The sequence below is a fragment of the Anomaloglossus baeobatrachus genome, chromosome 10, assembly GCF_048569485.1.
Source record: "Anomaloglossus baeobatrachus isolate aAnoBae1 chromosome 10, aAnoBae1.hap1, whole genome shotgun sequence".
NCBI lineage: Eukaryota > Metazoa > Chordata > Amphibia > Anura > Aromobatidae > Anomaloglossus > Anomaloglossus baeobatrachus.
In genome coordinates this window covers 192,141,373-192,166,906 of record NC_134362.1, presented here as the reverse complement: position 1 = coordinate 192,166,906, position 25,534 = coordinate 192,141,373, and the positions used below count along the sequence as shown (strand labels likewise).

The following is a 25,534-nucleotide window of genomic DNA, read 5'->3' as shown; positions in this document are numbered from 1 at the left end:
AAGCAGCCTAGAAAGCCTGTGCCTTAGCACCCTTGCTTTTTGCTGCTGTAGTCTAGCCATCTAGGCATAAAGTACAAATGGCATTAGTGGGGTCAGCACTTCAGGTGCTGCTTACCGCCCGCCCAAAGGCGGGTGTGTGGTCGCCCGAATCCTGTGACTGGTTGCCCAGAGCTTGTCTCCCTTCTCCAGCCCAGACTGCGTGCAGGAATGGCTGCCGGCGTCTTGTGAAGAGGGGCGGGCCGTGGGCGTGCCCCAGACAAGAGCGGGAAACTGGCGTCCCACTGTGTCCAGTGAAGGGGGCTGGAGAATGCAAAGCAGACTCCAGCTCTCGGCGCTGACTGTCTGTACAGCGTCCCGCCCCTCCCCTGACTGGCAGGGCTGGGGGCGGGAACGAAGTGAAAACTAGGCCGCAAAGCCGGGGACTCGAGTAATAAGCGCGGCCGTCCTATGTGCACGGCCAGCGCGGAAGTCCCCGGCGCACCACAAGTCCCAGCCGCGCCACAGTGTAAAACACCCCGCAGCGGCCGGCGCGGCAGTTTCTAACACATAAATTCACTCAGCTAAGCTGCAGTGAATAATAGCACAAGCGCTCCGCGCTGTTGTCCCCGGCGCACTAGCACTCCCAGCAATGCTGGTGTGTGTGTGCGCGATGTGTACGGGGACACAGAGTACCTTAATGTAGCAGGGCCCTGTCCCTGACGATACCCAGCTCCATATCCAGCAGGATCTCCGGGTCTGTGGATGGAGCCCGGTTTCAGTGCCTGGAGACCGGTAAGATCCCACTTCACCCAGAGCCCCGAGGGGGGATGGGGAAGGAAAACAGCATGTGGGCTCCAGCCTCCGTACCCGCAATGGGTACCTCAACCTTAACAAACACCCGACAAAGAAGGGAATTTTGTTACTTACCGTAAATTCCTTTTCTTCTAGCTCCTATTGGGAGACCCAGACGATTGGGTGTATAGCACTGCCTCCGGAGGCCACACAAAGCACTACACTAAAAAGTGTAAGGCCCCTCCCCTTCTGGCTATACACCCCCAGTGGGATCACTGGCTCACCAGTTTTAGTGCAAAAGCAAGAAGGAGGAAAGCCAATAACTGGTTTAAACAAATTCACTCCGAAGTAACGTCGGAGAACTGAAAACCGTTCAACATGAACAACATGTGTACCCGAAAAACCACCAAAAATCCCGAAGGACAACAGGGCGGGTGCTGGGTCTCCCAATAGGAGCTAGAAGAAAAGGAATTTACGGTAAGTAACAAAATTCCCTTCTTCTTCGGCGCTCCATTGGGAGACCCAGACGATTGGGACGTCCAAAAGCTGTCCCTGGGTGGGTAAAGAAATACCTCATGTTAGAGCTGCAAAGACAGCCCTCCCCTACGGGGAGGCAACTGCCGCCTGCAGGACTCTTCTACCTAGGCTGGCTTCCGCCGAAGCATAGGTATGCACCTGATAATGTTTGGTGAAAGTGTGCAGACTCGACCAGGTAGCTGCCTGGCACACCTGTTGAGCCGTAGCCTGGTGTCGTAATGCCCAGGACGCACCCACGGCTCTGGTAGAATGGGCCTTCAGCCCTGATGGAACCGGAAGCCCAGCAGAGCGGTAGGCTTCAAGAATTGGTTCTTTGATCCATCGAGCCAGGGTGGCTTTTGAAGCCTGCGACCCCTTGCGCTTACCAGCGACAAGGACAAAGAGTGCATCCGAGCGGCGCAGGGGCGCCGTGCGGGAAATGTAGATTCTGAGTGCTCTCACCAGATCCAACAAATGTAGATCCTTTTCATACCGATGAACTGCATGCGGATAAAAGGAAGGCAAGGAGATATCCTGATTAAGGTGAAAAGAGGATACCACCTTAGGGAGAAACTCCTGAATGGGGCGCAGCACTACCTTGTCCTGGTGGAACACCAGGAAAGGAGCTTTGGATGACAGCGCTGCTAGTTCAGACACTCTCCGAAGAGACGTGACCGCTACCAGAAATGCCACTTTCTGTGAGAGTCGAGAAAGTGACACATCTCTCAGGGGCTCGAAAGGCGGCTTCTGGAGAGCAACAAGGACCTTGTTTAGATCCCACGGATCTAACGGCCTCCTGTACGGAGGTACGATATGACACACCCCCTGCAGGAACGTGCGCACCTTAGAAAGTCGCGCTAGACGCTTCTGAAAAAACACGGATAGTGCCGAGACTTGCCCTTTAAGGGAGCCGAGCGACAAGCCCTTTTCCAACCCAGATTGCAGGAAGGAAAGAAAGACGGGTAACGCGAATGGCCATGGGGATACTCCTTGTGCAGAGCACCAGGATAAGAATATCTTCCACGTTCTGTGGTAGATCTTAGCAGACGTGGGCTTCCTAGCCTGTCTCATGGTGGCAACGACCCCTTGGGATAATCCTGAAGACGCTAGGATCCAGGACTCAATGGCCACACAGTCAGGTTCAGGGCCGCAGAATTCCGATGGAAAAACGGCCCTTGGGACAGTAAGTCTGGTCGGTCTGGTAGTGCCCACGGTTGGCCGACCGTGAGATGCCACAGATCCGGGTACCACGACCTCCTCGGCCAGTCTGGGGCGACGAGTATGACGCGGCCGCAATCGGATCTGATCTTGCGTAACACTCTGGGCAAGAGTGCCAGAGGTGGAAACACATAAGGGTTCCGGAACTGCGACCAATCTTGCACTAAGGCGTCTGCCGCTAGAGCTCTTTGATCGCGAGACCGCGCTATGAAGGTCGGGACCTTGTTGTTGTGCCGAGACGCCATTAGGTCGACGTCCGGCACCCCCCAGCGGCGGCAGATTTCCTGAAACACGTCCGGGTGAAGTGACCATTCCCCTGCGTCCATGCCCTGGCGACTGAGGAAGTCTGCTTCCCAGTTTTCTACGCCCGGGATGTGAACTGCGGATATGGTGGATGCCCTTTCCTCCACCCACATCAGAATCCGCCTGACTTCCTGGAAGGCTTGCCGACTGCGTGTCCCTCCTTGGTGGTTGATGTATGCCACCGCTGTGGAGTTGTCCGACTGAATTCGGATCTGCTTTCCTTCCAGCCACTGCTGGAAGGCTAATAGGGCAAGATACACTGCCCTGATTTCCAGAACATTGATCTGAAGGGTGGACTCCTGCTGAGTCCACGTCCCTTGAGCCCTGTGGTGGAGAAAAACTGCTCCCCACCCTGACAGACTCGCGTCTGTCGTGACCACTGCCCAGGATGGGGGCAGGAATGATCTTCCCTGAGACAATGAGGTGGGAAGGAGCCACCATAGCAGAGAGTCCTTGGTCATCTGAGAAAAGGAGACTGTCCTGTCTAGGGAAGTTGTCTTCCCGTCCCATTGGCGGAGAATGTCCCATTGAAGTGGGCGCAGATGAAACTGCGCGAACGGGACTGCCTCCATTGCTGCCACCATCTTCCCTAGGAAGTGCATGAGGCGCCTTAAGGGGTGCGACTGACCCTGAAGGAGAGACTGCACCCCTGTCTGTAGTGACCGCTGCTTGTCCAGCGGAAGCTTCACTATCGCTGAGAGAGTATGAAACTCCATGCCAAGATACGTTAGTGATTGAGTCGGTGCCAGGTTTGACTTTGAAAAGTTGATGATCCACCCGAAAGTCTGGAGAGTCTCCAGCGCAACATGCAGGCTGTGTTGGCATGCCTCTTGAGAGGGTGCTTTGACAAGTAGATCATCTAAGTAAGGAATCACCGAATGTCCCTGAGAATGCAAGACTGCTACCACTGCCGCCATGACCTTGGTGAAAACCCGTGGGGCTGTCGCCAGACCGAATGGCAGAGCTACGAACTGGAGATGGTCGTCTCCTATCACGAAACGTAAAAAACGTTGGTGCTCTGTAGCAATCGGCACGTGGAGATAAGCATCTTTGATGTCTATTGATGCAAGGAAATCTCCTTGAGACATTGAGGCAATGACGGAGCGGAGGGATTCCATCCGGAACCGCCTGGTGTTCACATGCTTGTTGAGCAGCTTTAGGTCCAGAACAGGACGGAACGAGCCGTCCTTTTTTGGAACCACGAAGAGATTGGAGTAAAAACCTTGTCCTTGTTCCTGCAGAGGAACAGGGATCACCACTCCTCCTGCTCTTAGTGAGCACACCGACTGCAGAAGGGCATTTGCTCGGTCGGGATGTGGGGAGGTTCTGAAGAACCGAGGCGGAGGATGAGAACTGAATTCTATCCTGTACCCGTGAGACAAAATGTCTCTCACCCACCGGTCTTTGACCTGTGGCAGCCAAATGTCGCAAAAGCGGGAGAGCCTGCCACCGACCGAGGATGCGGAGGGATGAGGCCGAAAGTCATGAGGCAGCCGCCTTGGAAGCGGTGCCTCCGGTTGCTTTCTTGGGGCGTGAATGAGCCCGCCAGGAATCTGAGCTCCTTTGCTCCTTCTGAGTCCCTTTGGACGAGGAGAATTGGGTCTTGCTGGAGCCTCGAAAGGACCGAAACCTCGACTGCCACTTCCTCTGTTGAGGTTTGCTCGATCTGGGCTGGGGTAAGGAGGAGTCCTTACCCTTGGACTGTTTAATGATCTCAGCCAATTGCTCACCAAACAGTCTGTCTCCAGATAGTGGCAAGCTGGTTAAACATTTCTTGGAAGCAGAATCTGCTTTCCATTCCTTTAAATCACAAGGCTCTGCGCAAAACCACAGAGTTGGCAGACGCCATTGAGGTACGGCTCGTAGAGTCCAGGACAGCGTTGATAGCGTAAGTCGCAAACGCAGACATTTGCGAGGTTAGAGACGCTACTCGCGGCACTGCTGGACGTATGATAGAGTCCACCTGTGCCAGGCCAGCTGAAATAGCTTGGAGTGCCCACACGGCCGCGAATGCTGGAGCAAACGACGCGCCGATAGCTTCATAGACAGACTTTAACCAAAGGTCCATCTGTCTGTCATTGGCGTCTTTAAGTGAAGCCCCATCTTCCACTGCAACTATGGATCTAGCCGCAAGCCTGGAGATTGGGGGGTCCACCTTTGGACACTGGGTCCAGCGTTTGACCACGTCAGGGGGAAAGGGATAACGTGTATCCTTAAGACGTTTGGAGAAACGCTTATCTGGATAAGCATGATGTTTCTGGACTGATTCTCTGAAGTCAGAGTGGTCCAGAAAAGTACTCAGTTTACGCTTAGGATACCGGAAATGGAACTTCTCCTGCTGTGCAGCTGCCTCCTCTGCTGAAGGGGCTGGGGGAGAAATATCCAACAGTCTATTGATGGCCGCTATAAGGTCATTTACCATAGCGTCACCATCAGGGGTATCTAGATTGAGAGCGGTGTCAGGATTAGATTCCTGATCACCCACCTCTGTCTCCTCATACAGAGCCTCGTCTCGCTGAGACCCTGACCAGTGTGATGACGGCGAGGGTCTTTCCCAGCGAGCCCGCTTAGGCTGCCTGGGACTGTCATCCGAGTCAGAGTCTTCAGCCTGTGATGCCTGGGACCCCCTTGAAGTACGGATTAGTTCCAACTGAGGGGGACCGGGGAGCATAGACACAGCAGTGTCCATGGTCTGAGAAACTGGCCTGGACTGCAAGGTTTCCAGGATTTTTGTCATAGTCACAGACATCTTATCAGCAAAAACTGCAAATTCTGTCCCCGTCACCGGGGCAGGGTTCACAGGCGTCTCTGCCTGGGCCACTACTACCATAGACTCTGGCTGTCGAAGTGGCACAGGGATTGAACATTGCACACAATGGGGGTCATTGGAACCTGCCGGTAGATTAGCCCCACATGCGGCACAAGCAGTGCATACCGCCTGTGCCTTGGCACCCTTGCGTTTTGCGGATGACATGTTGTTGTCTCCTCAGAGCAATGAGGGTATAAGCCAAGAAGCGACTGTACAGTGCAATATAAATATATATATGGTACAGGGAAAAAATGCACCAAATAACACTGTGGCACTAGTGGGGCCAGCACTTATGTGCAGCTTACCGCCCGCATAAACGCGGGTGTGTGGTCGCCAGAGTCCCTTGTCTGAGTCCCCCAGAGCCTGTGTCCGTTCTCCAGCCAGACTGCATGCAGGAATGGCTGCCGGCGTCCTGTGGAGAGGGGCGGGCCCTGGGCGTGTTGAGACCAAGAGCGGGAAACCTGCGTCCCCCTGTGCCCAGTGAGAGGGCTGGAGTATGTAAATAAGACTCCAGCCCTCGGCGCTGGCTATAGAACAGCGTCTCTCCCTTTCCCTGATTGACAGGGTGGGGGCGGGAACGAAGCAGAGCTAGGCCGCAAAAGCCGGGGACTAGATTTATGAGCGCTGCCGCCGTAAAAGCGCGGGCAGCGCGAGTCCCCGGCGCACTACAAGTCCCAGCGGCGCCGCCGCTCCCGGAGCGGCCGGCGCGGTAGTTCCCAAGACATAAAATCACTCAGCTAAGCTGCAGTGACTCTAACCCGAGCGCGCAGCGCTAGTGCCCCCGGCGCACTAGCACACCCAGCAAGCCTGGAGTGTGCGTGGCCTGTCTGTGCGGGGACACAGAGTACCTGAACGTTGCAGGGCCTTGTCCCTGACTGTACTCAGCTCCTCCAGCAGGGTCTCTGGGTCTGTGGATGGAGCCCGGCCTCAGGGTTTGGGGGCCGGTAAGATCCCACTTCCACAGAGCCCCTCAGGGGGATGGGGAAGGAAAGCAGCATGTGGGCTCCAGCCTCCGTACCCGCAATGGGTACCTCAACCTTACAAACCACAAGTGGGGTGAGAAGGGAGCATGCTGGGGGCCCTATATGGGCCCTCTTTTCTTCCATCCGATAGAGTCAGCAGCTACTGCTGACTAAACAGTGGAGCTATGCGTGGATGTCTGACCTCCTTCACACAAAGCAGAAAACTGGTGAGCCAGTGATCCCACTGGGGGTGTATAGCCAGAAGGGGAGGGGCCTTACACTTTTTAGTGTAGTGCTTTGTGTGGCCTCCGGAGGCAGTGCTATACACCCAATCGTCTGGGTCTCCCAATGGAGCGCCGAAGAAAGTGGGGTGAGAAGGGAGCATGCTGGGGGCCCCATATGGGCCCACTTTTCTTCCATCCGACATAGTCAGCAGCTGCTGCTGACTAAAAACAGTGGAGCTATGCGTGGATGTCTGACCTCCTTCGCACAAAGCATGAAAACTGAAGCAGCCCGTGATCCCACGGGGGGTGTATATGCAGAAGGGGAGGGGCCTTACACTTTTTAGTGTAATACTTTGTGTGGCCTCCGGAGGCAGTAGCTATACAGTAGCTATACACCCAATCGTCTGGGTCTCCCAATGGAGCGCCGAAGAAACGCAGGAAAGAACTGACATGTCCATTTTTTTTTTTTTAAGCTCAAAAACGCAGCTTAAAAAAACAGTTGTGTGCGGACAGCAAAAATGAAAACTCAGACTTTGCTGCATCTTTGTAGTCACAAAAGAAGGGAATTTTGTTACTTACCGTAAATTCCTTTTCTTCTAGCTCTTATTGGGAGACCCAGACGATTGGGGTATAGCTACTGCCTCCGGAGGCCACACAAAGCACTACACCAAAAAGTGCAAGGCCCCTCCCCTTCTGGCTATACCCCCCCGTGGTATCACGGGTTCTCCAGTTTTAGTGCCAAAGCAAGAAGGAGGAAAGCCAATAACTGGTTTAAACAAATTAACTCCGAGTAACATCGGAGAACTGAAAAACCGTTCAACATGAACAACATGTGTACCCGCAAACAACAAAAAAATCCCGAAGGACAACAGGGCGGGTGCTGGGTCTCCCAATAGGAGCTAGAAGAAAAGGAATTTACGGTAAGTAACAAAATTCCCTTCTTCTTCAGCGCTCTATTGGGAGACCCAGACGATTGGGACGTCCAAAAGCTGTCCCTGGGTGGGTAAAGAAATACCTCATGTTAGAGCTGCAAAACAGCCCTCCCCTACGGGGGTGTCACTGCCGCCTGCAGGACTCTTCTACCTAAGCTGGCATCCGCCGAAGCATAGGTATGCACCTGATAATGCTTGGTGAAAGTGTGCAGACTCGACCAGGTAGCTGCCTGGCACACCTGTTGAGCCGAAGCCTGGTGTCGTAATGCCCAGGACGCACCCACGGCTCTGGTTGAGTGGGCTTTTAGCCCTGAAGGAACCGGAAGCCCCGCAGAACGGTAGGCCTCTAGAATTGGTTCTTTGATCCATCGAGCCAGGGTGGCTTTAGAAGCCTGCAACCCCTTGCGCGGACCAGCGACAAGGACAAAAAGTGCATCGGAACGGCGCATGGGCGCCGTGCGGGAAATGTAGATTCTGAGTGCTCTCACCAGATCCAGCAAACGTAAGTCCTTTTCATACCGGTGAACCGGATGAGGACAAAAGGAAGGCAAGGATATATCCTGATTAAGATGAAACGAGGAGACGACCTTAGGGAGAAACTCCGGAATGGGGCGCAGCACTACCTTGTCCTGGTGGAACACCAGGAAGGGAGCCTTGGATGACAGAGCTGCCAGCTCCGACACTCGCCGAAGCGATGTGATCGCAACAAGAAACGCCACTTTCTGTGACAGGCGAGAAAACGAAACTTCCTTCAGAGGCTCGAAAGGCGGCTTCTGGAGAGCAACTAGTACCCTGTTCAGATCCCATGGATCTAACGGCCGCCTGTACGGGGGCACAATATGACAGACCCCCTGCAGGAACGTGCGCACCTTAGGAAGACGTGCTAGACGCTTCTGAAAAAACACGGATATTGCCGATACTTGCCCTTTAAGGGAGCTGAGCGACAAGCCCTTTTCTAACCCCGATTGCAGGAAAGAAAGAAAAGTGGGCAATGCAAATGGCCAGGGAGACACTCCCTGAGCGGAACACCAGGATAAGAAAATCTTCCACGTTCTGTGGTAGATCTTAGCAGAAGTCGACTTTCTAGCCTGTCTCATTGTGGCTACAACTCCTTGGGATAATCCTGCAGACGCTAGGATCCAGGACTCAATGGCCACACAGTCAGGTTCAGGGCCGCAGAATTCTGATGGAAAAACGGCCCTTGGGACAGTAAGTCTGGTCTGTCTGGAAGTGACCACGGTCGGCCGACCGTGAGATGCCACAGATCCGGATACCACGATCTCCTCGGCCAGTCTGGGGCGACGAGTATGACGCGGCTGCAATCGGATCTGATCTTGCGTAAGACTCTGAGCAAGAGTGCCAGAGGCGGGAATACGTATGGGAGCCGGAACTGCGACCAATCTTGTACTAAGGCGTCTGCCGCCAGAGCTCTTTGATCGCGCGACCTCGCCATAAATGCCGGGACCTTGTTGTTGTGCCGGGACGCCATTAGGTCGACGTCCGGCACTCCCCAGCGGCGACAGATTTCCTGAAACGCGTCCGGGTGAAGGGACCATTCCCCTGCGTCCATGCCCTGGCGACTGAGGAAGTCTGCTTCCCAGTTTTCGACGCCTGGGATGTGAACCGCGGATATGGTGGATGCTGTGTCTTCCACCCACATTAGAATGCGCCGGACTTCTTTGGAAGGCTTGCCGACTGCGCGTCCCTCCTTGGTGGTTGATGTATGCCACCGCTGTGGAGTTGTCCGACTGGATTCGGATCTGCTTTCCTTCCAGCCACTGTTGGAAGGCTAGTAGGGCAAGATACACTGCCCTGATTTCCAGAACATTGATCTGAAGGGTGGACTCCTGCGGAGTCCACGTTCCCTGAGTCCTGTGGTGGAGAAAAACTGCTCCCCACCCTGACAGACTCGCATCTGTCGTGACCACTGCCCAGGATGGGGGCAGGAAGGATCTTCCCTGAGACAATGAGGTGGGAAGGAGCCACCATTGTAGAGAGTCCTTGGCCGTCTGGGAAAGGGAGACTTTCCTGTCTAGTGACGTTGACTTTCCGTCCCATTGGCGGAGAATGTCCCATTGAAGTGGGCGCAGATGAAACTGCGCAAATGGAACTGCTTCCATGGCTGCCACCATCTTCTCTAGGAAGTGCATGAGGCGCCTTAAGGGGTGCGACTGACCCTGAAGGAGAGATTGCACCCCTGTTTGTAGTGATCGCTGTTTGTTCAGCGGAAGCTTCACTATCGCTGCTAGAGTATGGAACTCCATGCCAAGATACGTGAGTGATTGGGTCGGTGACAGGATCGACTTTGGAAAGTTGATGATCCATCCGAAAGACTGTAGAGTCTCCAGCGTAGCATTCAGGCTGAGTTGGCATGTCTCTTGAGAGGGTGCCTTGACCAGTAGATCGTCTAGGTAAGGGATCACCAAGTGTCCCTGAGAGTGCAAGACTGCTACCACTGCCGCCATGACCTTGGTGAAGACCCGTGGGGCTGTCGCCAGACCGAATGGCAGAGCTACGAACTGAAGATGGTCGTCTCCTATCACAAAACGTAGAAAACGTTGATGTTCTGTAGCAATTGGCACGTGGAGATAAGCATCTTTGATGTCTATTGAGGCAAGGAAGTCTCCTCGAGACATTGAGGCAATGACAGATCGTAGGGTTTCCATCCGGAACCTCCTGACTTTTACGTGTCTGTTGAGCAACTTTAGATCCAGGACGGGTCGATACGATCCGTCCTTTTTTGGGACTACAAACAGATTGGAGTAAAAACCGTGACCTTGTTCCTGACATTGAGGCAACGACAGAGCGGAGGGTTTCCATCCGGAACCGTGTGGCGTGCACATGTTTGTTGAGCAGTTTTAGGTCCAGAACAGGACGGAATGAGCCGTCCTTTTTTGGAACCACAAAGAGATTGGAGTAAAACCCTCGACCCTGTTCCTGAGGAGGGACAGGGATCACTACTCCTTCCGCTCTTAGGGAGTCCACCGCCTGCCGCAGAGCATCTGCTCGGTCTGGATGTGGGGAGGTTCTGAAGAATCGGGCTGGAGGACGAGAACTGAACTCGATTCTGTACCCGCGAGACAAAATGTCTGTCACCCACCGGTCCTTGACCTGTGACAGCCAAATGTCGCAAAAGCGGGAGAGCCTGCCCCCGACCGGAGATTCGGCGGGAGGGGGCTGGAAGTCATGAGGTAGCCGCTTTGGAAGCGGTTCCTCCATTTGCTTTCTTGGGGCGTGTGTGAGTCCGCCAGGAATCTGAGTTTCTTTGCGTCCTCTGAGACCCTTTGGACGAGGTAAATGGTGTCTTGCCCGAACCTCGAAAGGACTGAAACCTCTGCTGCCACTTTTTCTGCTGAGGTTTGCTTGTTCTGGGCTGGGGTAAAGAAGAGTCTTTACCCTTGGACTGCTTAATGATGTCAGCCAATGGCTCGCCAAACAGTCTATCTCTAGATAAAGGCAAGCTGGTTAAACATTTTTTGGAACCAGCATCTGCCTTCCAGTCCCTTAACCACAAGGCTCTGCGCAAAACTACCGAATTGGCGGATGCCATTGAGGTGCGGCTGGTAGATTCTAGGACCGCATTGATAGCGTAAGACGCAAACGCAGACATCTGCGAGGTAAGGGACGCCACTTGTGGCACTGCTGGATGTATGATAGCATCCACTTTTGCTAAACCAGCTGAAATAGCCTGGAGAGCCCATACGGCTGCGAATGCCGGAGCAAACGACGCGCCGATAGCTTCATAGACAGATTTTAACCAAAGGTCCATCTGTCTGTCATTGGCATCTTTAAGTGAAGTGCCATCCTCCACTGCAACTATGGATCTAGCTGCAAGTTTGGAAATCGGGGGGTCTACCTTTGGACACTGGGTCCAGCGCTTGACCACATCAGGGGGGAAAGGATAACGTGTATCCCTAGAACGTTTAGAGAAACGTCTTTCTGGGTGAGCGTCGTGTTTCTGGATTGATTCTCTGAAGTCAGAGTGATCCAACAAAGCACTCAATTTACGCTTGGGATAGAGGAAACGAAATTTCTCCTGCTCTGCAGCTGCCTCTTCTGCTGAAGGGGCTGGGGGAGAAATATATAACAGCCTATTGATGGCTGAGATGAGGTCGTTTACCATGGCGTCCCCATCAGGGGTATCCAGGTTGAGAGGGGTTCCAGGAGTGGATTCCTGATCACTCTCTTCAGACACCTCACAGGGAGACTGATTGCGCTGAGACCCTGAGCAGTGTGATGACGTTGAGGGTCTTTCCCAGCGAGCTCGCTTAGGGTGGCTGGGGCTATCATCTGAGTCATAATACTCAGCCTGTGAAGCCGGGGACCCCCTTGCAGTCTGAATTAGTTCCAGCTGAGGGGGGCCAGAGGACAGAGACCTCGCCGAGTCCAAAGACTGAGCCCCAGACATGGATTGCAAAGTTTCAAGGATTTTTGCCATAGTCACAGACATTCTATCAGCAAAAACTGCAAAGTCTGTCCCTGACACCGGGGCAGGACTTACAAGCGTCTCAGCCTGGGTCACTACCTCTCCGGACTCCGGCTGGCGAAGCAGCACCGGATCGGAGCATTGCACACAATGGGGGTCATCGGAGCCTGCTGGTAGAGCAGCCCCACATGCAGCACACGCAGTGTACACAGCCCTAGCCTTGGCAGCCTTGCGTTTTGTGGATGACATGTTGCTGCTTCCTCAGAGCGATCTGGGTATCCAGCTAGGAAGCGACCTCACAGTGCAAGAAATAAATAAATATATATATCTGGTGACACAGTACACCAATACACACTGAGGCACTAGAGGGGCCAGCTGAAATGCCGCTTACCGCCCGCTTAAGAGCGGGTGTGTGGTCGCCAAAAGCCCCCTAGTCCAGGTCTCCCAGAGCCTTGCGTCCTTCCTCCAGCCAGACTGCATGTAATGGCTGCCGGCGTCCTGGGAGAGGAGGGGGGGCGGGCCCTGGGCGTTCCTGACTAAGAGCGGGAAGCCTGCTTCCCTCTGTGCCTAGTAAGAGAGGGCTGGAGCATGTAAATCAGGCTCCAGCCCTCGTCGCTGCTGCGAAACAGCGTCTCTCCCCTACCCTGATTGACAGGGTGGGGGCGGGAACGAAGCGGAGCTAGGCCGCAAAAAGCCGGGGACTAAAGTTATAAACGCCGCCGCCGTAAAAGCGCGGTCGGCGTGTCCCCGGCGCACCACAAGTCACAGCAGCGCCGCCCGATCCAGTGGGGGTCGGCGCTGCGTTCCCACAACACAAAGTCCCCCAGTAAACTGTAGGAACACTAACTCCAACGTTACGGTCCCCGGCGCACTACAACACCCAGCCAGCCCGGAGTGTGTCTGTGCCTGCCGGGGACACAGAGTACCTGTATGATGCAGGGCCTTGTCCCTGATTGTACTCCTGCTCCGTATCCATCAGGTGCTATGGGTCTGTGGATGGAGCCCGGCGTCAGAGCTTAGAGGCCGGCAGGATCCCACTTCCACAGAGCCCTACAAGGGGATGTGGAAGGAAAGCAGCATGTGGGGCTCCAGCCTCTGTACCAGCAATAGGTACCTCAACCGTACAACACCATCCACGGGTGAGACGGGAGCATGCTGGGGGCCCTTTATGGGCCCTCTTTTCTTCCATCCGAAATAGTCAGCAGCTACTGCTGACTAAAATCTGTGGAGCTATGCGTGGATGTCTGACCTCCTTCGCACAAAGCTTGAAAACTGGAGAACCCGTGATACCACGGGGGGGTATAGCCAGAAGGGGAGGGGCCTTGCACTTTTTGGTGTAGTGCTTTGTGTGGCCTCCGGAGGCAGTAGCTATACCCCAATCGTCTGGGTCTCCCAATAGAGCGCTGAAGAAAATGGCAAGGTCGGTAAGGCTGCTTTCACACATCCGTTTTTTGCTGTGCGGCTCAATCCGGCTCAAAAACCTATGCAACGGATGCGGCGAAAAAAAACGGATCCACTGCATAAGTTTTTTCATGCAGCCCGTCCGTTTTTTGACGGATGCGGCTTGATACTGCAAAAAACCGCATCCGGCGTCCATAGGCTTGCATTGTGAATCGTGCCAGATCCGGCGATTCGGTTTTTTTCGCCGCACAAAAAAACGTGCGAGGCAACGTTCCATCCAGCCGCCGCATGGGCTAAATATGCCGCATCCGGCAAGAAGGGAATTTTGTTACTTACCGTAAATTCCTTTTCTTCTAGCTCTTATTGGGAGACCCAGACGATTGGGGTATAGCTACTGCCCTCCGGAGGCCACACAAAGCACTACACTAAAAAGTGCAAGGCCCCTCCCCTTCTGGCTATACCCCCCCGTGGTATCACGGGTTCTCCAGTTTTAGTGCCAAAGCAAGAAGGAGGAAGCCAATAACTGGTTTAAACAAATTAACTCCGAATAACGTCGGAGAACTGAAAAACCGTTCAACATGAACAACATGTGTACCCGCAAACAACAAAAAAATCCCGAAGGACAACAGGGCGGGTGCTGGGTCTCCCAATAAGAGCTAGAAGAAAAGGAATTTACGGTAAGTAACAAAATTCCCTTCTTCTTCAGCGCTCTATTGGGAGACCCAGACGATTGGGACGTCCAAAAGCTGTCCCTGGGTGGGTAAAGAGATACCTCATGTTAGAGCTGCAAAACAGCCCTCCCCTACGGGGATGTCACTGCCGCCTGCAGGACTCTTCTACCTAAGCTGGCATCCGCCGAAGCATAGGTATGCACCTGATAATGTTTGGTGAAAGTGTGCAGACTCGACCAGGTAGCTGCCTGGCACACCTGTTGAGCCGAAGCCTGGTGTCGCAAAGCCCAGGACGCACCCACAGCTCTGGTTGAGTGGGCTTTCAGCCCTGAAGGAACCGGAAGCCCAGCAGAACGGTAGGCTTCCAGAATTGGTTCTTTGATCCATCGAGCCAGGGTGGCTTTAGAAGCCTGCGACCCCTTGCGCTGGCCAGCGACAAGGACAAAAAGTGCATCTGAACGGCGGATAGGCGCCGTGCGAGAAATATAGATTCTGAGTGCTCTCACCAGATCTAGCAAACGTAAGTCTTTCTCATACCGGTGAACCGGCTGAGGACAAAAGGAAGGCAAGGATATATCCTGATTAAGATGAAACGAGGATACGACCTTAGGGAGAAACTCCGGAATGGGGCGCAGCACTACCTTGTCCTGGTGGAACACCAGGAAGGGAGCCTTGGATGACAGAGCTGCCAGCTCAGACACTCGCCTAAGCGATGTGATCGCAACAAGAAACGCCACTTTCTGTGACAGGCGAGAAAAGGAAACGTCCTTTAGAGGCTCGAAGGGCGGCTTTTGCAGAGCAACTAGTACTCTGTTCAGATCCCATGGATCTAACGGCCGCTTGTACGGGGGCACAATATGACAGACCCCCTGTAGGAACGTGCGCACCTTAGGAAGACGTGCTAGACGCTTCTGAAAAAACACAGATAGTGCCGAGACTTGCCCTTTAAGGGAGCTGAGCGACAAGCCCTTTTCCAACCCCGATTGCAGGAAGGAAAGAAAGGTGGGCAATGCAAATGGCCAAGGGGATACTCTCTGTGCAGAGCACCAGGATAAGAAAATCTTCCACGTTCTGTGGTAGATCTTAGCAGACGTTGACTTCCTAGCTTGTCTCATTGTGGCTACGACTCCTTGAGATAATCCTGCGGACGCTAGGATCCAGGACTCAATGGCCACACAGTCAGGTTCAGGGCCGCAAAATTCTGATGGAAAAACGGCCCTTGGGACAGTAAGTCTGGTCGGTCTGGCAGTGACCACGGTCGACCGACCGTGAGATGCCACAGATCCGGATACCACGATCTCCTCGGCCAGTCTGGGGCGACGAGTATGACGCGGCTGCAATCGGATCTGATCTTGCGTAACACTCTGGGCAAGAGTGCCAGAGGTGGGAAGACGTATGGGAGCCGGAACTGCGACCAATCTTGAACTAATGCGTCTGCCGCCAGAGCTCTTTGATCGCGCGACCTCGCCATGAATGCCGGGACCTTGTTGTTGTGCCGGGACGCCATTAGGTCGACGTCCGGCACTCCCCATCGGCGACAGATTTCCTGAAACACGTCCGGGTGAAGGGACCACTCCCCTGCGTCCATGCCCTGGCGACTGAGGAAGTCTGCTTCCCAATTTTCTACGCCTGGGATGTGAACCGCGGATATGGTGGATGCTGTGTCCTCCACCCACATTAGAATGCGCCGGACTTCTTGGAATGCTTGCCGACTGCGCGTCCCTCCTTGGTGGTTGATGTATGCCACCGCTGTGGAGTTGTCCGACTGGATTCGGATCTGCTTTCCTTCCAGCCACTGTTGGAAGGCCAGTAGGGCAAGATACACTGCCCTGATTTCCAGAACATTGATCTGAAGGGTGGACTCCTGCGGAGTCCACGTCCCCTGGGCCCTGTGGTGGAGAAACACTGCTCCCCACCCTGACAGACTCGCATCTGTCGTGACCACTGCCCAGGATGGGGGCAGGAAGGATCTTCCCTGAGACAATGAGGTGGGAAGGAGCCACCATTGTAGAGAGTCCTTGGCCGTCTGGGAAAGAGAGACTTTCCTGTCCAGGGACGTTGACTTCCCGTCCCATTGGCGGAGAATGTCCCATTGAAGTGGGCGCAGATGAAACTGCGCAAAGGGAACTGCTTCCATGGCTGCCACCATCTTCCCGAGGAAGTGCATGAGGCGCCGTAAGGGGTGCGACTGGCCTTGAAGGAGGGATTGCACCCCTGTCTGTAGGGACCGCTGCTTGTTCAGCGGAAGCTTCACTCTCGCTGCTCGAGTATGAAACTCCATGCCAAGATACGTTAGCGACTGTGACGGTGACAGATTCGACTTTGGAAAGTTGATGATCCATCCGAACGTCTGTAGAGTCTCCAGCGTAGCATGTAGACTGAGTTGGCATGCCTCTTGAGAGGGTGCCTTGACAAGTAGATCGTCTAGGTAAGGGATCACCGAGTGTCCCTGAGAGTGCAAGACTGCTACCACCGCCGCCATGACCTTGGTGAAGACCCGGGGGGCTGTCGCCAGACCGAATGGCAGAGCTACGAACTGAAGATGGTCGTTTCCTATCACAAAACGTAGAAAACGTTGATGTTCTGTAGCAATTGGCACGTGGAGATAAGCATCTTTGATGTCTATTGAGGCAAGGAAGTCTCCTTGAGACATTGAGGCAACGACAGAGCGGAGGGTTTCCATCCGGAACAGTGTGGCGTGCACATGTTTGTTGAGCAGCTTTAGATCCAGAACAGGACGGAACGAGCAGTCCTTTTTTGGAACCACAAAGAGATTGGAGTAAAACCCTCGCCCTTGTTCCTGAGGCGGTACAGGAACCACTACTCCTTCCGCTCTTAGGGAGTCCACCGCCTGCAGCAGGGCATCTGCTCGGTCTGGATGTGGGGAGGTTCTGAAGAACCGAGCTGGAGGACGAGAACTGAACTCGATTCTGTACCCGCGAGACAAAATGTTTGTCACCCACCGGTCTTTGACCTGTGACATCCAAATGTCGGAAAAGCGGGAGAGCCTGCCCCCGACCGGAGATGCGGAGGGGGGGGGCTGGAAGTCATGAGGTAGCCGCTTTGGAAGCGGTTCCTCCATTTGCTTTCTTGGGGCGTGCGTGAGCCCGCCAGGAATCTGAGACTCTTTGCGTCCTCTGAGTCCCTTTGGACGAGGAGAATTGTGTCTTGCCCGAACCTCGAAAGGACTGAAACCTCTGCTGCCATTTTTTCTGCTGAGGTTTGCTTGATCTGGGCTGGGGTAAGGAAGAGTCTTTACCCTTGGACTGTTTAATGATGTCAGCCAATGGCTCGCCAAACAGTCTATCTCTAGATAAAGGCAAGCTGGTTAAACATTTTTTGGAACCAGCATCTGCTTTCCAGTCCTTTAACCACAAGGCTCTGCGCAAAACTACCGAATTGGCGGACGCCATTGAGGTGCGGCTGGTAGATTCTAGGACCGCATTGATAGCGTAAGACGCAAACGCAGACATCTGCGAGGTAAGGGACGCCACTTGCGGCACCGCTGGATGTATGACAGCATCCACTTTTGCTAAACCAGCTGAAATAGCTTGGAGTGCCCATACGGCTGCGAATGCTGGAACAAACGACGCGCCGATAGCTTCATAGACAGATTTTAACCAAAGGTCCATCTGTCTGTCATTGGCATCCTTAAGTGAAGCGCCATCCTCCACTGCAACTATGGATCTAGCTGCAAGTTTGGAAATCGGGGGGTCTACTTTTGGACACTGGGTCCAGCGCTTGACCACATCAGGGGGGAAAGGAAAACGTGTATCCTTAGAACGTTTAGAGAAACGCCTTTCTGGATGAGCGTCGTGTTTCTGGATTGACTCTCTGAAGTCAGAGTGATCCAAGAAAGCACTCAATTTACGCTTGGGATAGAGGAAACGAAACTTCTCCTGCTCCGCAGCCGCCTCTTCTGCTGAAGGGGCTGGGGGAGAAATATCCAACAGTCTATTGATGGCTGAGATAAGCTCGTTTACCATGGCGTCCCCATCCGGGGTATCCAGATTGAGAGGGGTTCCAGGATAAGACTCCTGAACACTCTCTTCAGACGCATCACAGGGCGACTGATTGCGCTGAGACCCTGAGCAGTGTGATGACGTTGAGGGTCTTTCCCAGCGAGCTCGCTTAGGGTGGCTGGGGCTATCATCTGAGTCATAATACTCAGCCTGGGAAGCCGGGGACCCCCTTGCAGTCTGGATTAATTCCAACTGAGGGGGATTAGCGGACAGAGACCTCGCCGTGTCCATAGACTGAGCCCCAGTCATGGATTGCAAAGTTTCAAGGATTTTTGCCATAGTCACAGACATTCCATCAGCAAAAACTGCAAAGTCTGTCCCTGACACCGGGGCAGGACTTACAAGCGTCTCAGCCTGGGTCACTACCCCTCCGGACTCCGGCTGGCGAAGCAGCACCGGATCTGAGCATTGCACACAATGGGGGTCTTTGGAACCTGCTGGTAGAGCAGCCCCACATGCAGCACACGCAGTGTACACAGCCCTAGCCTTGGCAGCCTTGCGTTTTGTGGATGACATGTTGCTGCCTCCTCAGAGCGATCTGGGGTATCCAGCCAGGAAGCGACCTCACAGTGCAAGAAATAAATAAATATATATATCTGGTGACACAGTACACCAATACACACTGAGGCACTAGAGGGGCCAGCTGAAATGCCGCTTACCGCCCGCTTAAGAGCGGGTGTGTGGTCGCCAAAAGCCCCCTAGTCCAGGTCTCCCAGAGCCTTGCGTCCTTCTTCCAGCCAGACTGCATGTAATGGCTGCCGGCGTCCTGAGAGAGGAGGGGGGGCGGGCCCTGGGCGTTCCTGGCTAAGAGCGGGAAGCCTGCTTCCCTCTGTGCCTAGTGAGAGGGCTGGAGCATGTAAATCAGGCTCCAGCCCTCGTCGCTGCTGCGAAACAGCGTCTCTCCCCTACCCTGATTGACAGGGTGGGGGCGGGAACGAAGCGGAGCTAGGCCGCAAAAGCCGGGGACTGGATTTATAAACGCCGCCGCCGTAAAAGCGCGGTCGGCGTGTCCCCGGCGCACTACAAGTCACAGCAGCGCCGCCGGTCCAGTGGGGGTCGGCGCTGCGTTCCCACAACACAAAAGTCCCCCAGTAAACTGCAGGAACACCAACTCAATCGTTACGGTCCCCGGCGCACTACAACACCCAGCCAGCCCGGAGTGTGTCTGTGCCTGCCGGGGACACAGAGTACCTGTATGATGCAGGGCCATGTCCCTGATTGTACTCCTGCTCCATATCCATCAGGTTCAACTGGGTCTGTGGATGGAGCCCGGCGTCAGAGCTTAGAGGCCGGCAGGATCCCACTTCCACAGAGCCCTACAAGGGGATGTGGAAGGAAAACAGCATGTGGGGCTCCAGCCCCTGTACCAGCAATAGGTACCTCAACCTTACAACACCATCCACGGGTGAGAAGGGAGCATGCTGGGGGCCCTATATGGGCCCTCTTTTCTTCCATCCGAAATAGTCAGCAGCTGCTGCTGACTAAAATCTGTGGAGCTATGCGTGGATGTCTGACCTCCTTCGCACAAAGCTTGAAAACTGGAGAACCCGTGATACCACGGGGGGGTATAGCCAGAAGGGGAGGGGCCTTGCACTTTTTAGTGTAGTGCTTTGTGTGGCCTCCGGAGGGCAGTAGCTATACCCCAATCGTCTGGGTCTCCCAATAGAGCGCTGAAGAAAAACCGGACACAACGCAAGGCCATGCGGCACAATACGCCGCTAATGCAAGTCTATGCGGTAAAAAAAAAAAACGGTTGCGTTTTTTCTGTAGAGCGCCGTATTGTGCCACACGGCAAAAACCGGATGTGTGAAAGCAGCCTTACACGTGTCTGATGTTCATGCCCCCAGTATGGACCTGGACTCGTTAACCTGTTCAGTTTGGGTCAGTAGTCCCGCGGCCGGTATAACATGTCCGCTATCGGTTAGGGCCGTTTCACACATCTGGTATTTCGCCGAATTGCTGGATTCGGAACACTCCAGTACAGTGTTTATACTGTCCAATGGCATCGCGGCAAGCTCCGGTCACATGACAGCATGTGACCAGAGCTTGCCGCGATGCCATTGTACTGGACTGGACTGTGCCGGATCCGGCGATCTGGAGAAATGCCGGATGTGTGAAACGGCCCTTAGTGACCAGTTTCTTATTTTCTGGTGTGTCTGGTACCTGAGGGTCACCGGAGTTTGCTCTTCGGACAGATTCTCCATCACATGACGAAACGCATGAAACAATTCCACTTTACAGATTCGGGATCTGGAGAAACAAAATAAATAATAATAATAATCTTTATTTCTATAGCGCCAACTTATTCTGCAGCGCTGTACAATTCAGAGGTTCATATACTAACAATCATAAGTAACCATTAATCCCAATCCATTATACAGTGTGCCCACCCATATCCATATTGTAGGAAGGTCTCCAGGAGGTATCGCTTCACGTCCGCAGCCTTGTGAGTTTTACACGTTCTAATCATAGCATTTCTGTATGCAAGGTGTCGATTCGTATTGAATTGATGATGCCCTACAACTTTGTAAATCACTTTTTTTCTCTCTCTCGTTCCGTTTTCGAGATAAAAATGATAACTCTGTTGTTTTACACCAGGTTGCGTAGCACATGGCTACTTTACTATACCTAGACACCACTTCTATGCCTATAACTGACACTTTACTATACCTAGACACCACTTCTATGCCTATAGCTGACACTTTACTATATCTAGACACCACTTCTATGCCTATAACTGACACTTTACTATACCTAGACACCACTTCTATGCCTATAGCTGACACTTTACTATACCTAGACACCACTTCTATGCCTATAAGTGCCGCCGTTCTCAAGTTAATGGCGGTGGACAGGATATGGGTGGACACACTGTATAGCATGTTAGAATGCTGTATATAAGAGCCACAGCTTATAGGCTAAAAAAACTGGTGACAGGTTCCCTTTAAACAAAACATTAATCACCAACCATTATATACCACAGGAACCTCAGTGACATCACTGAGGGTACCATACAATAGCTCCTACCTAGACTGTGGCGTCCCAATCGCTTTTTTCGTTGTCCCTTGTTTGTAGCCGTTAGCGGTGACATCTAGTGGCTGATGTGGTACTGCGCACCAACTGATCGCTGCGGAGAAAGGATTGAACATAATAATAATAATGTTATTCATTTATATAGCGCTATTAATTCCACAGCGCTTTACATGCATCAGGAACACTGTCCCCATTGGGGCTCACAATCTAGAGTCCCTATCTGTATGTCTTTGGCGTGTGGGAGGAAACCAGAGACCCCGGAGGAAACCCACGCAAACACGGGGAGAACATACAAACTCCTTGCAGATGGTGTCCTTGGTGGGATTTGAACCCAGGACCCCAGCGCTGCAAGACTACAGTGCTAACCACTGAGCCACCGTGTACAGTGCTAACCACTGAGCCACCACAAGACTGCAGTGCTAACCACTGAGCCACCGTGCCGCCCATGATGTTAATTCTCCTCTGTATGCGATGGCCTACAAATTATAGATGCAGAACGCACCAGACAGAACGGCCCCTTTAATCAGTCAGACGGCATCCATGCTGTGCCCCTGATAATATAGGGGGGGGGGGGCGCTATAGTGATTCTACCATCATCTTACATATCTAGTTTTGGACTCACCCGCCCCGCAGGGACCCATCTTGCCTACACCCTCCGCCTTCTTCAGGGCGTCTCTCCCGTGCTGGAACTGTAAATGTGACTGCAGGATCTGAGGTTTGTGCACTTGGTATCCTTCCGGTAGATCCGACACTTTTTGGCACCTGGATAGAAAAGAAGGGAATTTTGTTTACTTACCGTAAATTCCTTTTCTTCTAGCTCCAATTGGGAGACCCAGACAGTGGGTGTATAGCTACTGCCTCTGGAGGCCGCACAAAGAACTACACTTAAAAGTGTAAGGCCCCTCCCCTTCTGGCTATACACCCTCCCGTAGGAGTACGGATTCCTCAGTTTTAGTACCAAAGTAAGGAGGAGGAAAGCCAATAACAGTTTCAAAAACAAATTCAATCCGATAACAAGATCGGAGAACTTAAGAAACAACATGAACAACATGTGCACCCGAAAAACGAAACCCTAAGAACAAATAGGGCGGGTGCTGGGTCTCCCAATTGGAGCTAGAAGAAAAGGAATTTACGGTAAGTAAACAAAATTCCCTTCTTTTTCGCTCCTAATTGGGAGACCCAGACAGTGGGACGTCCAAAAGCAGTCCCTGGGTGGGTAAAAAGATACCACATGAACGGGCTGTCAGACAGCCCTTTCCTACAGGTGGGCCACCGCCGCCTGAAGGACCTGTCTACCTAGGCTGGCATCTGCCGAAGCGTAGGTATGCACTTGATAGTGTTTGGTAAACGTGTGCAGACTCGACCAGGTAGCCGCCTGGCACACCTGCTGAGCCGTAGCCTGATGCCGCAATGCCCAGGACGCACCAACGGCTCTGGTAGAATGGGCCTTCAGTCCAGATGGAATCGGAAGCCCAGCAGAACGGTATGTGTGAAGAATTGGTTCCTTGATCCACCGCGCCAGGGTGGATTTGGAAGCTTGCGATCCCTTATGCTGACCAGCGACTAGGACAAAGAGCGCATCAGAACGGCGTAGAGACGCCGTGCGAGAAATGTAAATCCTGAGTGCTCTCACCAGGTCCAACAGATGTAAACCTTTTTCAAATTGGTGAACTGGATGCGGACACAAAGATGGCAAAGTGATATCCTGATTGAGATGAAAGGAAGAAACCACCTTGGGAGAAAACTCTGGAATTGGACGCAGTACTACCTTGTCTTGGTGAAACACCAGGAAGGGAGATTTGCAAGATAACGCCGCTAGCTCGGACACTCTTCGAAGAGACGTGACCGCCACAAGAAAAACTACTTTTTGTGAAAGCCGAGAAAGGGAAACCTCTTTCAAAGGCTCGAAAGGCGGCTTCTGGAGAGCAATGAGAACCTTGTTCAGATCCCAGGGTTCCAATGGCCGTCTGTAAGGAGGAACGATATGACAAACCCCTTGGAGAAACGTGCGTACTTTAGAAAGTCGTGCCAAGCGCTTCTGAAAGAATACGGATAGCGCGGAGACTTGACCCTTAAGAGAGCTAAGCGACAAACCTTTTTCCAACCCAGACTGCAGGAAGGAAAGAAAAATTGGCAATGCAAATGGCCAGGGAGAAAACCCTTGAGCCACGCACCAAGCTAAGAATATCTTCCACGTCCTGTGATATATCTTAGCTGAGGATGGTTTTCTAGCCTGTCTCATTGTGGCAACAACTTCATGAGATAAACCGGAGGCCGCTAGGATCCAGGACTCAATGGCCACACAGTCAGGTTCAGGGCCGCAGAATTCAGATGGAAAAACGGCCCTTGAGACAGCAAATCTGGACGGTCTGGTAGTGCCCACGGTTGGCCTACCGTGAGATGCCACAGATCCGGGTACCACGACCTTCTTGGCCAGTCTGGAGCGACGAGAATGGCTCGATGGCAGTCGGACCTGATTTTCCGGAGAACTCTGGGTAACAATGCTAGAGGTGGGAACACATAGGGGAGTCGGAATTGCGACCAATCCTGAACCAAGGCGTCTGCCGCCAGCGCTCGGTGATCGTGAGACCGTGCCATGAAAACTGGGACCTTGTTGTTGTGCCGTGACGCCATCAGATCGACGTCCGGCGTCCCCCAGCGGCAACAGATCTGCTGAAACACGTCCGGGTGAAGGGACCATTCTCCTGCGTCCATGCCCTGGCGACTGAGAAAGTCTGCTTCCCAGTTTTCCACGCCTGGGATGTGAACTGCGGATATGGTGGACGCTTTGCTTTCCACCCACGTCAAAATCCGCCGGACTTCCTGAAAGGCTTGGCGACTGCGTGTCCCCCCTTGGTGGTTGATGTACGCCACCGCCGTGGAATTGTCCGACTGAATCCGAATCTGCTTGCCTTCCAGCCATTGTTGGAAGGCTCGCAGAGCAAGGTAGATTGCTCTGATTTCCAGAACATTGATCTGCAGGGTGGACTCTTCCTGAGTCCACGTCCCCTGAGCCCTGTGGTGGAGAAACACCGCTCCCCACCCTGATAGGCTCGCATCCGTCGTGACCACTGCCCAGGACGGAGGAAGGAACGACTTTCCCTGTGACAATGAGGTGGGGAGAAGCCACCAACGCAGAGAGTCCTTGGCAGTCTGAGAGAGGGAGACAGTCCTGTCGAGGGACGTCGACTTCCCGTCCCATTGGCGGAGAATGTCCCATTGTAGAGGGCGCAGATGAAACTGCGCGAACGGGACCGCCTCCATTGCTGCTACCATCTTTCCTAGGAAATGCATGAGGCGCCTCAGTGAGTGCGACTGGCTCTGAAGGAGAGATTGCACTCCTGCCCTTAGCGAACACTGCTTGTCCAGTGGAAGCTTCACTATCGCTGAGAGAGTATGAAACTCCATGCCAAGATAAGTCAGAGATTGGGTCGGGATGAGATGCGACTTTGGAAAGTTGATAATCCACCCGAAACTCTGGAGAGTGTCTAGTGCCACCTTCAGACTGTGTTGGCATGCCTCTTGAGAGGGTGCCTTTATAAGCAGGTCGTCTAGATACGGGATGACCGAGTGACCCTGCGAGTGCAGAACAGCTACTACTGCTGCCATGACCTTGGTGAAGACCCGGGGGGCTGTTGCCAGACCGAAAGGTAACGCTACGAACTGTAGGTGTTCGTCGTGTATGACGAAGCGTAGGAAACGCTGATGCTCTGGCGCAATCGGCACGTGGAGATACGCATCTTTGATATCTATTGATGCTAGAAAATCTCCTTGAGACATTGAGGCTATGACGGAGCGTAGGGATTCCATCCGGAACCTCCTGACTTTTACGTGTCTGTTGAGCAACTTTAGATCCAGGACGGGTCGATACGATCCGTCCTTTTTTGGGACTACAAACAGATTGGAGTAAAAACCGTGACCTTGTTCCTGAAGAGGGACGGGGGTCACCACTCCTTCCGCCTTTAGAGCGGCCACCGCCTGCAACAGAGCATCGGCCCGGTCTGGTGGTGGAGAAGTTGTGAAGAAACGAGTTGGCGGACGAGAACTGAACTCTATCCTGTACCCGTGAGACAGAATATCCCTCACCCAACGGTCTTTGACGCGTGACAGCCAAATGTCGCCAAAGTGGGAAAGCCTCCCACCGACCGAGGGTGTGGGAATCGGAGACTGCAAGTCAGGAGGACGCCGTCTTGGCAACGGTTCCTCCGGCTGTCCTTTTTGGGCGTGACTGAGACCTCCAAGAATC

General features: G+C 53.5%; 1 protein-coding gene across 1 annotated transcript in view; it reads right to left on the bottom strand.

Moving 5' to 3' along the window:
* Positions 1-25,534, bottom strand: part of ADAT1 (adenosine deaminase tRNA specific 1) — a 74,141-nt gene that overhangs the window by 19,862 nt on the left and 28,745 nt on the right. The window contains exons 7-9 of the mRNA XM_075326050.1: positions 21,911-22,050; positions 21,283-21,382; positions 20,419-20,505 (exon numbers count right to left, since the gene is read on the bottom strand). Coding sequence (XP_075182165.1) covers positions 20,419-20,505; positions 21,283-21,382; positions 21,911-22,050 — 327 coding nt within the window. The remainder of the gene's footprint in view (positions 1-20,418; positions 20,506-21,282; positions 21,383-21,910; positions 22,051-25,534) is intronic.